The sequence below is a fragment of the Salminus brasiliensis genome, chromosome 25 (assembly GCF_030463535.1).
Source record: "Salminus brasiliensis chromosome 25, fSalBra1.hap2, whole genome shotgun sequence".
Taxonomy (NCBI): domain Eukaryota; kingdom Metazoa; phylum Chordata; class Actinopteri; order Characiformes; family Bryconidae; genus Salminus; species Salminus brasiliensis.
The window spans coordinates 12047949-12059988 of NC_132902.1; the positions used below are offsets into that span (position 1 = coordinate 12047949).

General features: G+C 40.1%; 1 protein-coding gene across 1 annotated transcript in view; it reads left to right on the forward strand.

Moving 5' to 3' along the window:
- slc7a10a (solute carrier family 7 member 10a) overlaps nucleotides 1-7731 on the forward strand; it is a 30530-nt gene extending 22799 nt beyond the window's left edge. Inside the window, exons 5-11 of the mRNA XM_072671354.1 lie at nucleotides 1071-1224; nucleotides 1458-1581; nucleotides 1685-1788; nucleotides 1881-1977; nucleotides 2286-2435; nucleotides 2640-2817; nucleotides 4191-7731. Coding sequence (XP_072527455.1) covers nucleotides 1071-1224; nucleotides 1458-1581; nucleotides 1685-1788; nucleotides 1881-1977; nucleotides 2286-2435; nucleotides 2640-2817; nucleotides 4191-4297 — 914 coding nt within the window. The 3' untranslated portion in view covers nucleotides 4298-7731. The remainder of the gene's footprint in view (nucleotides 1-1070; nucleotides 1225-1457; nucleotides 1582-1684; nucleotides 1789-1880; nucleotides 1978-2285; nucleotides 2436-2639; nucleotides 2818-4190) is intronic.
- Nucleotides 7732-12040: the final 4309 nt, after the last annotated feature.

Consider the following 12040-nt stretch of genomic DNA (forward strand, 5'->3'; position numbering starts at 1 on the left):
AAACACACTGGCAGGCTAATGATCTGGAGAAGTTGAGTTAATATAAGACAGAAAAAAGTGCAGAGCATGTCTGTCTGTTTATGAGTAATTGAGGATACATTTTGACCAAAACATCTTGATGCACAAACAAAGAAAGTTAATGTTGGCTATATCGGTGAAAGTTAAAGTATAATCATGGGGGCTTAAAGAATTATTGCACGGACATGTAAAAAGTTAAGTACATAATAATGAACGACTGAAATATGAGAGAATTAACTAAAGAATTTGTCCAGTCATTGCTCAAAATGCTGCTAGTTAGGTCACTGTGATATTTAATAAAGTATTTTTTCCAAATCAAAGAAGCACTCTGAATAATTGTGCTAGTGTTAGATGTCAGATCATGTATCAGATTTAAATGATTTGCAGATTCGATCACATTTGCTTTAAAGCAACGCTATGGAGAATTGGCATTTCCTGCTTCTGGGCTCCCCGTACAGACGGGAAGTGTAAGTTGTGTTTTGAGCCATCCCTAAAGCACACACTTTTCTGGAGGAGCTGAGAGATACAGAATAGTCACAGACAGTAGAGTACAGGTATTTTCACTGAAGACGGTCGAGTAATATTACCGGATTTTACACAGATAGGACTTGGGTTACTCAGAGTTGCAGAGTTCTCACTTCAGTTAGCAGTGTTCCGAGTCTGGAGTAGTAACAGCAGCAGCGTTATTGTCCCTGTTACAAGTCAGTGGAGCAACAACATGATTTTGAACCTGTTATTTTAAGGTAGAAATGCTACATAGTGTTGCTTTAATAAAGCGAATGAATGCAGAACTTTTACTCTATTCTTATCTATTTCTTCACACAAAAGATAAACTGTAAAAATTGACTAAACATACATGAGCTCACCAAAATGTATGTGTATAAATATCTTATTTTAAATAAATAATAAAACCTTCAATATTTGGACAAAATGGCAGGTAAAGTTTCTATGTATCATTTTATTTAAGATGACATAGTAAAATAGATCATTGAAGTCCATTGAAGTTCAAAACGGTTTAACACATCATATTCCCGCTCTCTGTCCCTGTATAGGGCACTATGATGCTCTGGAGCCACAGACAGCATTTGAGTTCATTCGAGATCCGTCCGTGGGGCAGATTGCCCTGGCCTTCCTGCAGGCCTCTTTCGCCTTCAGTGGCTGGAACTTCCTCAACTACGTCACGGAGGAGGTGGTGGAACCACGCAAGTGAGTTGAACACCATGAACTTATCCAGCACATAATACATTATACATAATACATACAATACATTAATACAGAAAACGCTATTGCTTCTGAAGGTCATGGTATGTTGGTTAGATGTGTTTTGTGAGATTATGGTAGGCTGTCGTATCATTTGCTACACACTCAAGTACACACAACACACAGGCACATATTAACATCAGTTTCTGTATTGTGTGTGTGTGTGTGTGTGTCTGCAGGAATCTGCCACGTGCAATCTACATCTCCATTCCTCTGGTCACCTTAGTGTATACACTTACCAACATCGCCTACTTCTCTTCCATGACCCCTGAGGAACTGCTTGCGTCCAATGCAGTTGCTGTGGTGAGTAACCTCTGATCTCAGGGCTTTGATTAAGTTGGTTGATTTCGTGTCACCAAAATGAGAAATGAGCAAAGTAAATTTAACAGACTGTGTTGACCTCCAGACGTTTGGTGAGAAGTTGTTGGGGATGTTCTCCTGGGTAATGCCCATCTCCGTGGCTTTGTCAACTTTTGGAGGGATTAACGGCTACCTGTTCACTTCCTCAAGGTAAAGACAAAGTATTCTCAGAGTATTTTCATAAAGCCTGTTGTAATTGTGCTGTTGTGTCTGATTTGTAAGTGAGCTTCTCTGCTTTCTAGGTTATGTTTCTCTGGAGCAAGAGAGGGTCACCTGCCCTACCTGCTGGCCATGATTCATCTGAAGAACTGCACGCCGATCCCAGCTCTCCTTGTCTGTGTAAGAGACACAGCCAACACTGTTATTTATTTGTCAATATATTATTTTATTTGCTCCTTATGAAACGTATGTAATATAAGTATGGATATAACTGAATACAAATGCAAAATTTAAGAATGAACAGCTGGGGTCAACATGGCCAATGTGCTGTGCTCCAGTAACACAATCTAAAGACTGCCTTACTTGCCTGCTCCATAATAAAACTAATACATTTATATACAAATTGACCTGAAAAAAACAAAATAATACACATGTAATTGTTTTTATTTTTTTATTCCATTGTAATCATGCATCTCTTTTTCTCTCAGTGTACTGCAACCATAGTGATCCTCTGTATTGGTGAGACACATAACCTGATCAACTACGTGTCTTTTATAAACTACCTCTCATATGGAGTCACCATCGCTGGGCTGCTGTACTATCGCTGGAAGAAACCCAAACTCGTAAGGCCGATTAAGGTAATCTGGCTGGCAGCTCCAGCAGTCTTCATCACTTACCATTTATTTTATAAAGACCAACAGACATAAAAATACCTGCTTGATTGTCTGATGCACAAGATATCTCTGATATTTTCCTGTCTACGCTGTAGGAGTTGCACAACTATTTGGCGAGGTTGCTCCAAATTTAAATGTATTCTTAATTTTAAATCTCTCTCTCTGTAGGTGAATTTAATAGTCCCTATCAGCTACCTGGTGTTTTGGGCAGTGTTGCTGGGCTTCAGTCTGTACTCTGAGCCTGTGGTGTGCGGGATGGGCCTCGTCATCATGCTCACTGGGGTGCCTATCTACTTCATCGGAGTGCACTGGACAGAAAAGCCACGTTGGATCTACAGTGTAGTGGGTGAGTGAACCGCCCTTCAGCCAGCAGTTAAATTATGTGATGACAACTGAAGTTTGGGAGCCAGTTTGTTTTCTTCTTAGCTAATTTCTTTATAAAAAAGATATATATATAATTCACAACCTCCTATTCTCCGCTCAGTTCCTCCTGGCCTTTACACCTATTACCCAGTCCCCTACAAAGACCTTTTTTAGTGTTAAGCAAAATCTGTTCAGAACTCCAGCCTTAAACAAATGCCTTAAATAAGTCATTCTTGAATAAAAGTCATGTCGTGTGTTGTCAGTGTCAAAAGGAGGAACACTAACAGAGAATAGGCCACAGCTGTGAGAGACTTGCATTAGGTGTCCTCTGAACAAAACTGAATTTTGTGTGCTTAATAAAAGAACACATCAACCCTAAACTAACTCTGTTTGATTAATTCAAACACTAACATAGTTTCTTAGCAAATCAACTCACCCCTGAGTGGGAGACATTTTGTGACCTCTAAAGCTTGATTCATACTACAGGAAAAAATCTGACTTGTTTCCTAAATCTGTGAAAAACGCACTTGAGAATACACTGAATTGGAAGGGTAGGCAACATTTGTCTAACGGGTTGCATTTATGTGATCACATATTCACTTATATATTGACAATAATTAACTAGATAAATAATAATAGAACAACACTACATTTTACCACTGCACTGCACTTTTTTATTAACTACAACATGAACAGAACATTAGTGTAAGCTGACCAACACTAGTTCAGACTTCAGATTGTTCAGATACTGTTAAACTACAACATATACTGTAAACATATGCTCCTGAATGTCTGTTTAAAGTTCCAACTCTCTGCTTTTAAGATGGGAATGTTTAAGAAAATGTGAACGGGCACCACCAACGCTTTTACCCTAAATGCCAAAAAAAAAAAAAGAAAGAAATTCGAGAGGACATCTAAAATGACCTGGACCAGAAATCTGTCCTGCCTCTCTGAACAAAGACTAAAAGCTGCGGGAGCGACAGACCTAGTGGTCCTCAAACCGGCCCTAAAGGCACCCACACGGTCCTCATATTTGCCCTTTTCCTAAATGTGAATGTTGGGCTTGAGCAAAAATATGCACCATCAAAGAGGCTTTGAGAACTACTATCATACATTTATCATAACAAGCATGTGTGTGTGTGCAGTCCTCTCCTTTTCAGAGAAAACTGCTGCTGTGTGTTACAGGAGGCTAATGAACGATATCTAAAGCAAAAACATAACAATGTTAATATTTAAAACGGTTAACATGAGAGATGATCTTTGTTATATGTTTGTGTCAGGATTACTTCTTGGTATTACACTTCGTTTTTCTCACCCTGTGAATTGCCTCTGTGTGTATGTGTGTGTGTTTTTCAGAGCGTGTGACGTATCTGGGGCAGAAGGTGTGTTACGTCGTGTTCCCTCAGGATGATCCTTCTGAGACAGAACCTCTAACAGAGAAAACGGAGAAGTCAGAGCTTTGAGCATCAAATGTTCCAGGGAATATTTTCCCTTTCTTTTTTGTTCTTTTTGTTCTTTTTCTCTTTTTTTTTTAATCTTCCGTTAAGTGTTTTCTGCAGGTGAGGAGATGGCTTCCTCCACAGTGCTCTAGGTTCCAGTTATATCCAAGCGCTTGGGAGAAGCCCTGGCAGAGGACGTGCGTTTGGTTTAGTATCCCACTCTTTTTCCGCCTCCTCTGTCAGCAAGCGTAAAACGAACCTTTTGTGCTTTCAAAGGAACTGGTTTGCACCAACCTCCTCTCTTTTCTGCCTGGAGGTTATTCTTTTTGTGAAAAAAAAAACAATACTATGCATGTATTCTCTCGTGCCTACAGGATATTTTCTCTTTGGTTTTGTTGTTCTAAATTAACTTCAGCAGACCCTTAATCTCCCATGATCTGTACGTGTGTATGTGTGAGTAAGTTTGTGTAGAAGAACTCTTGCAGATTTTATTCTTCAATATTCAGTTCCTGCACTCATAAAAATTAAGGTGCCAAAAGTGGTTCTTCTATGGCATTAAACACTAAGAACCCTTGAAGTGGTACAGAACCATGGGGGGTTCTTTTAACTTTCAAACTCCACATGGTTTTGTACCTCTTAACATTTTGAGGAACCTTTATATTTAGGAGTGTGTGCAGTGTAATCGCTGGTGGTACCACATGATGTTTGCATGCATAGTTTTATATCAGGTGTCCTTAAAACCACAGAACACTTTCTCCTGCAATCCTTTTCAATGCTTGTGAATGCTTTTACATCATTTGTATAACTCTTTCTATGACAGCTAATTGAACATGAATATTAATCAGCCATAATATCACAACCACTGACAGGCAAAGTGAATAACATTGATTACCTGGATACAGTGGTACCTGTAAAAGGGTGGATATATTAAGCAGCAAGTGAATAGTCCGTTCTTACAGGTAATGTGTTAAAAGTAGGAAAAGGGACAAGCATAAAAATGTGAGCCACTTTGACATGAGCCAAATTATGCTGGCTAGACAACCAGGTCAGAACATCTCCAAAGCATTGGGTCTTGTGGGATGTTCCTGTTATACAGTGGTCAGTAGCTACCAAAAGTTCTCCAAGAAAGGACAGCCGGAGAATTCACAACATGGGCATGGGCAGCCGTGGGTTAGTGATCCTCGTAGGGATCGAAGGCCAGCCCGTCTTTTCCAATTCCACAAAAGAGCTACAGAAGAGAAAGGTTTGAGGAATATGGCAAAGAGCATGAGGTGTAAATATGGCTTTCACATTCCCCAGATTTCAGTCTGATCCAGCATATGTGGGATGTGCTGGGCAAACAAGTCCAGTGCATAGAGGCTTTACCTTACAACTTACAGGACTTACAAGGATCTGCTGCTAATACAGGACACCCATGAGTATAGCAGAATAGACAGAATATTAGGCAGGTGGTTTTAATGTTATGGCTGATCAATGTATATGATGCACTAAACTTAATAGTAGTGTGAAATGATTCCATGCGAATAATACTATGAGATCTTTGAGTCAAGCATAACGTAATTAAGCAACACCATGCTCAATACGTGTTCTTCAGAAAGCACGCCTGCTCCAAATATTCTGATAAGCGCTCAAGTACACTGTACAGACAAAAAGGGAATAGCTAAATGCACTAGTTATGCTTGTAAGATGGCTAATTATTTTAAACACCGTCAGTAAATGTGAGCAATGTACCAGGGGTAACAATGTGTTCAGATGTTTAATCCATCCATCCAGATGTTTACTGTAGCTTGAAGGATGTCAGATATTGAAGATCAGTGTGTAGTGAAGAATTTCATGACTCATGATAGAGATGTGTGTGTACAGTGTACACATATAAGCTAAATCTGCCTCATATAACCTGATTGACAGTGTTGACCATGTTACTAATACCTCTTCCAATAAGGGAGAACGTCTCATTATGAGATAAATAGTTCAGCGCATCCTGCATTTGTGCACTATTACAAGTGGTGTATTATAATGATTAGCTGATTTTAATCTTTTGGAAATGATGGGCATTTCTAAACGGTTTCCAATGCTTTTAATACATTGTTGTTTAGGTGTTGTTTAGTATGGAACAGTTGCTGAGCATTTTTAGATAAATGAACCATCAGTGGACCATCTGTAGGGCCAGTCGTTTGAAGTCACCAGCCTCCCCTGCCTTACAACTTACAAGAGAATCATGTGATATATGGCTTGATACGTTATCGTTCATTCAAAAAAAACATTCTAGCTTCGTCCTAGCTTAAAAATCTTTTGGCGATATTTGCAGGGTTTTATTGCACATTTTCAAAATTTGCCAAAACCTGCCTAGCCAACTTGCTAATGTGGGGCTAATATCAGTGGGATCAGTGGAATGTGTGCTACGTGCGTATCAGATGGGCATGGGCTCTGAATGGGTTTGTACATTTTGCTTCTCAAATAGGTCCCTTTGTTACATTCCACCTTAATCTCACATGGGTCCCATTTAGGCCCCATGTGCAGTGTACAACCCTTATAGGGCCCACACTGGTCCCATTCCAACTTTCTGGTTCCCAGTTGGGCTACCCATACAGGCCCCACATGAACATGTTAGCTGGGTTGTAGATGGAAAACCTGGAAAATGAGGAAAGCATGTTTAATTGTATTAAGGACACCTGATGTGTGTGAATGGACCTCATACAGATGGAAGGAGCTCAGCTAACTGACTCCAGTGCTTTACTCCAGCACGCCCCCCCACCCCCTCACCCCCCAGCATGATCTGCGAGATCTAAATGTTTAACTGTATGCTTTTGAGAGAAAGAGCACTCGTGCAAAGCACAAATAATTATCACTTAGCTATTGTAATTTATTGAATAAGGCCCAATTAATGACCTTTAATAATCTATGCAAAAGACTTTAATGTTTTTTTAACATTTAATAATATGTTGTTTTGTTTTTTTTCATATGGACAACCCTGTAACGTGCTTCTGTTGGCCACATTCTTAAGAACTGCCAATGAAAAATTTACAGAAATTCTATGCCCTTCTGTTGCTGTTATCCACATGTGTTTGTTAAAGGCGGTCAATTTTAATTGTGTAATTGAGTAATGTGAGCGAATAATAGCAGAATAGACATTTTATTGACTAATGTGTTTGGATAACTAACATATTTGTCACTGTCATATCAAAACTACGTATCCTCTTTGCAGTTTTGTTGGTTGTTGGTTTGTTTACCTCCCCAAGAGTTCACAACTCCAGTCCTAGGGGGCCATTGATTTGCATGACCTGAATCAGGTCTGTTTGAACAGGGAAAACTCTCAGAAAGTCAGAAAGTCCTCAGGACTGGAATTGTCCTTTAAATTGTGTGAGTAATTCATATTGAGTGAATCAGCAGAAACATCAATTAACAAGAATGGAGAGGCATATTTATCTTGCTTTTTTAAATAAAAGAGTTACAGCAAGTACACATTTATATAACTACATATAGTTAAATAATTATATATTTATATTAATATAATTATTTAACTATATGTAGTTATATAAATGCGTACTTGCTATAACTCTTATTTATCTGTATTTTGGCTGTTTTATCTTGCATTTAGCAGTTATGCAAAATCTAAACTCCATGATAAATGGATCAATGGAAATGCTCTAAAATGACTACCATTGAAAGTTAAGGTTTTCCTCCTCCTGACACCTAAAAGGTACCATATGGGCCCTGTTGTAACACAATGTTTTGTTCACCACCTTCTGTAACATCATGATTTTGTAGATATAAGGTCTTGTTATGACAGTGCTAAAATGATTGTTTCCAGTGATTGGTTGGTTATACTGGAACAGGGAAATGTTCATAGGCCCAGCCATACATGGGCCACTTCATCAGAAGGGAAAAAGGACATAACACTGTGACGTTACAGCAGTAACGTTATTCTTCTCTTAGATCGCTTCTGCTGGTTTCATCATTATCGGACACCACTGTAAACTAAAGAAATCTGTCCACCACTTTTACCAGCCAGCTAAAGTTGTGTTAACATTGAATTCCTGCCTAGGCTAGACAGTGTGTTGTTGTCTTAAATTGTTGTCTTGTTAACGCAGGCTTAGAACTTCCTTTCTATCTGCCGTTCAGAAGCCACCAACCAGCACTTTTCTGTCTCTCTAAAAGCCTGTGCGGCTTCAGCCTGTTCAGGAGCGCATTGCTGAAAGTCGGATGGCAGCGCAGACTCAAGCAGTGTAAATATGGTTAAAAAAGAGACGGCATTCCTGAGGAGTTGCGTGTGAGACATTCAGAATGTGTGCTATGAGTGTGTTTTTTTCCCCAGTTTGTTTATTTTGTAAATGAGACCTACAGGATGTTTATGCGTAACAATAATAGCACATTAAATTTCATTCTAAAGAGAAATGTGTTGTGTGCATGTGCTTGTAAACACTTGAAAGCAAAAAAAAAGGGATCTTCAAACCTTGACTGTGTGGTTATGGATTTTGGAGTGCTTTCACTTGAGGCCTGTTTCACTAGTGCTGTAATATTGCTGCTGTGTTACTGTTTCTTTGCACTTTTCAGATCGCAAAGAACCTAAAGAAAATGTTCTCCGACAAAAGCCTTCCAAGAAAACGCTTTCTAGGAGTGCATTAGTGAGACTGTGTAAGTAGTGCAGTTCTACAACACAAGAGCACTGAAGAGCAAAAAATGGATTTGTTTGGATCCAGAGCAGATGGCACATCCAGAAGCTAGACCAGCTTCATCTGGATACTTCAAATTTATGTAAAAACTTTCAAACCATTTTAATTATATAAAGTAATTTGGAGTGTTTTGGTGTGGAAGAGCCAGACAGGTTAAAATGTTGTTTTGTAATAGAACTGATTTTTTTGGTTGAAGTCATGGTGCACACATGTCTGGTGTTATTGAGCAAAGTAGTGCCCAAAAAGCCTTTCTTTATATTTTACCATTATCAACTGTGCTTCTATAAACACAGATGATGTCTAGATTCACAGGTCAGTTTTTTCTCAACAGTGCAGCATTTCACATCACACCACCACATCATTGCCCTTTTAGAGACAAAGTACCAGCTTCAGCTAGGACATGCCAACACTGAAGGACAGGATTTCCTGTCAGTTAGAAATCACATGTTACATTTGCAGCATCAGCATGTGTTCAGCAAACGTGTGCTTCTCTCTGCTCTCTGTTCTTCTTCATTACACTCAATGATCCATTTCCCGAACCTCAGTTATTTATTAGTTGTAATCTCTTAACTCGTCAGCAGAAGCAGTGTAATGGTCAGCAGGGTCAATTATTGGTGTACACAAGAAGAAATGGTGCAGCAGATGCAGTGCACACTCATACAAATAAATGTTGGACATATAGGTGTAGGAAAATCTGTAGGGTTTGAATGGTCCTTCAGAGAATAAAAAGAAGATACATGACAAAGTCAGCTGTTTAGCACCTTTATGGAAGAGTGTAGGCTCAGGCTGCCATCTGCTGGATGGTAGAACTGTCCAACATGCAGCACTGATTTTGTGGAATCAGCCAGTATGCATTTTAAGTCTCAGCAGGAGAAGTGAACTCACAAATGCTCACAAATTATGGGTGTGACATTTTTGAAAACCTTCTCCTTTAGTTTGAGGAACAGAGAAATTAGCAACGTCTGTCGTAGAACAGTAATCCTACTTTCCTACAAAGTATACTTCCAACATATGTAACATGTGTAACTTCCAGATTCCAATTGATTCTGATGCTCCACTGACGAACAGGACGGATAGCATCTGTATTGTTGCTAGTCTGGGCTCGGCCTGCTGCTATCTGCACTACACTAATGCTAATGTAGCTCTGGTGAAGCGGGCTGGACAACAGTCATCAGAACTGTGCAACTCTGAGTCATATTTGTGTAAAATCCTGTACTATAACTCTACCGCCTCAGTCCACATGATTCTTTCATTTTCAGTGACGGTTCTGTTTCTCTCAAAAGTCCAGAAATGCATGTAACCGTGTCCTTTAGTGGGTGACCACTGCTGTGGAAGCATTTTAAGTCAGATTGTTACAAAGGAAACTCTGCAACCACAACACTGTGGCATTTCCCAAACTTGCTTTGGTTCTCAGCGAGGTTTCGTGGCTTGAATCAGAGTGTTTAAGCAGGACAGTTGTGCTGGACTCCAGCCCTGCAGGACCAGAACTGAAGACTCCTGCTTTACTGACTAGCATTTACCTTAAAGCAGTGGTCCTCAACTCTGATCCTGGAGGCCCACTGCCCTGTACATTTTTTGTGTTTCCTCTGCTTTCACACACACACACACTTGCTTGCTGGAAGTAAGGAAAGCATTGTAGTGTCCTGAACAGTCAATCTCCACAGCCAGGGTTGGGGACCACTGCCTTAAATCAGTTTCCCAACTCTGGTCCTTGTCCTACATATTTTTTTTTCCTACACACCCACTTTAGACCGGGCTCTTATCTCTATGAACAGGGAGAGTCTAAAATAAACTGAAGATCAAATTATCGTTTCAGCAACAAATTTTCAATCACAGATAAAATCTGACAAGAACCTCACAAATAGTTTTATAGCGTTTGGCTCAATAATGCACCCCCCCCAAAAAAAAAAAAAAAAACAATGCTAGTGCAGACATGCCTTGAGATAGAATAGGAGGGTGGCACATTTTTGGGATCTGAGTTGAGGTTGGCTTTCCTGTGGTGTGAGCGTGAAGCTGGCCTCCCATTTGGTGTGGTGTGTGATGGAAGAAAGAGAGGAGATGGGAGAGAAGTTTGTTCAACACAGAGTTGAACTGAGAAGCAGGACGAGATATTTAAGGGGCTTCAGCCCCAGAAGGAGGTTTGTTCTTGTTACTGCGCTTGCACAGAGCTCCACATCAAGGGGGCTTACCCCTCTAGCTCCTCAACCCTGGTGGGACTTTATCTGTAAACAGGCACCATTTTGAGCAGTACGAGGTATATAGGGTCTATGGTTACGAGAACTCCCATTCATATTTCAACCAAGTGCCAGCCTCCTCCTTTCTTACCTCATTGCTTCAGCTCCATAAGGACTTAATTAGCTGATTAGTTGGATCAGATGTGTTTGGAGGGGGGAGATGACTAAACCCTGAACTCTGATGAATCCACAGTAACACGGGCAAAGCAAGAACACTTCCGGGCATTTGTGCTGAACTTCTGAATGGAACTACTTGGGCTGCAACGGATGATGTTTCACAAGAACGCAGATTGATAATGGGCCCAGAGTTGGGAAACATGGCCTTAACTGATCCCGAGAGGACTGCCTGAAGACTCGAGTTAAAGCAGTGTCTCAGACATGAGAGTTAACATGTGCCAAACTGGTTAGTTTTTTTTTTCATTTGCAAGTAATAATTTTGAATAATACTCCTGAGGTGCTTCAACACGTTGGTCTGCAGAGTTGAATGAGGACTGAGAAACAATAGGACGGACATACTTTCAGCACCTTACTGCAAACCATGGCAAATCTTTAGCCTTATACTCAAATGTACAAAGAACAACAGAGACAGTATATCAGATTATGATTCAATACCAAAGGCATCATCATATTGTGGCAAGAGCTGGACAGCACAGCCCAGGTTGTCTGCCCGAACACAACAGGACACAAGAAAGATCTCCGAGTTTAACATTGTTCTCCACAAGAAGACTGGAAAAAACACATATTGATTTTTGTAGACGTTTGAAACGTCTTAATTATGTTTCCCCGACTGAGCGCTTGGCAAAGCCGGTCGTTTTTCTTTAATGGATTCAGTGGCAGCTGCCAACACTGGAGTGCTGCCA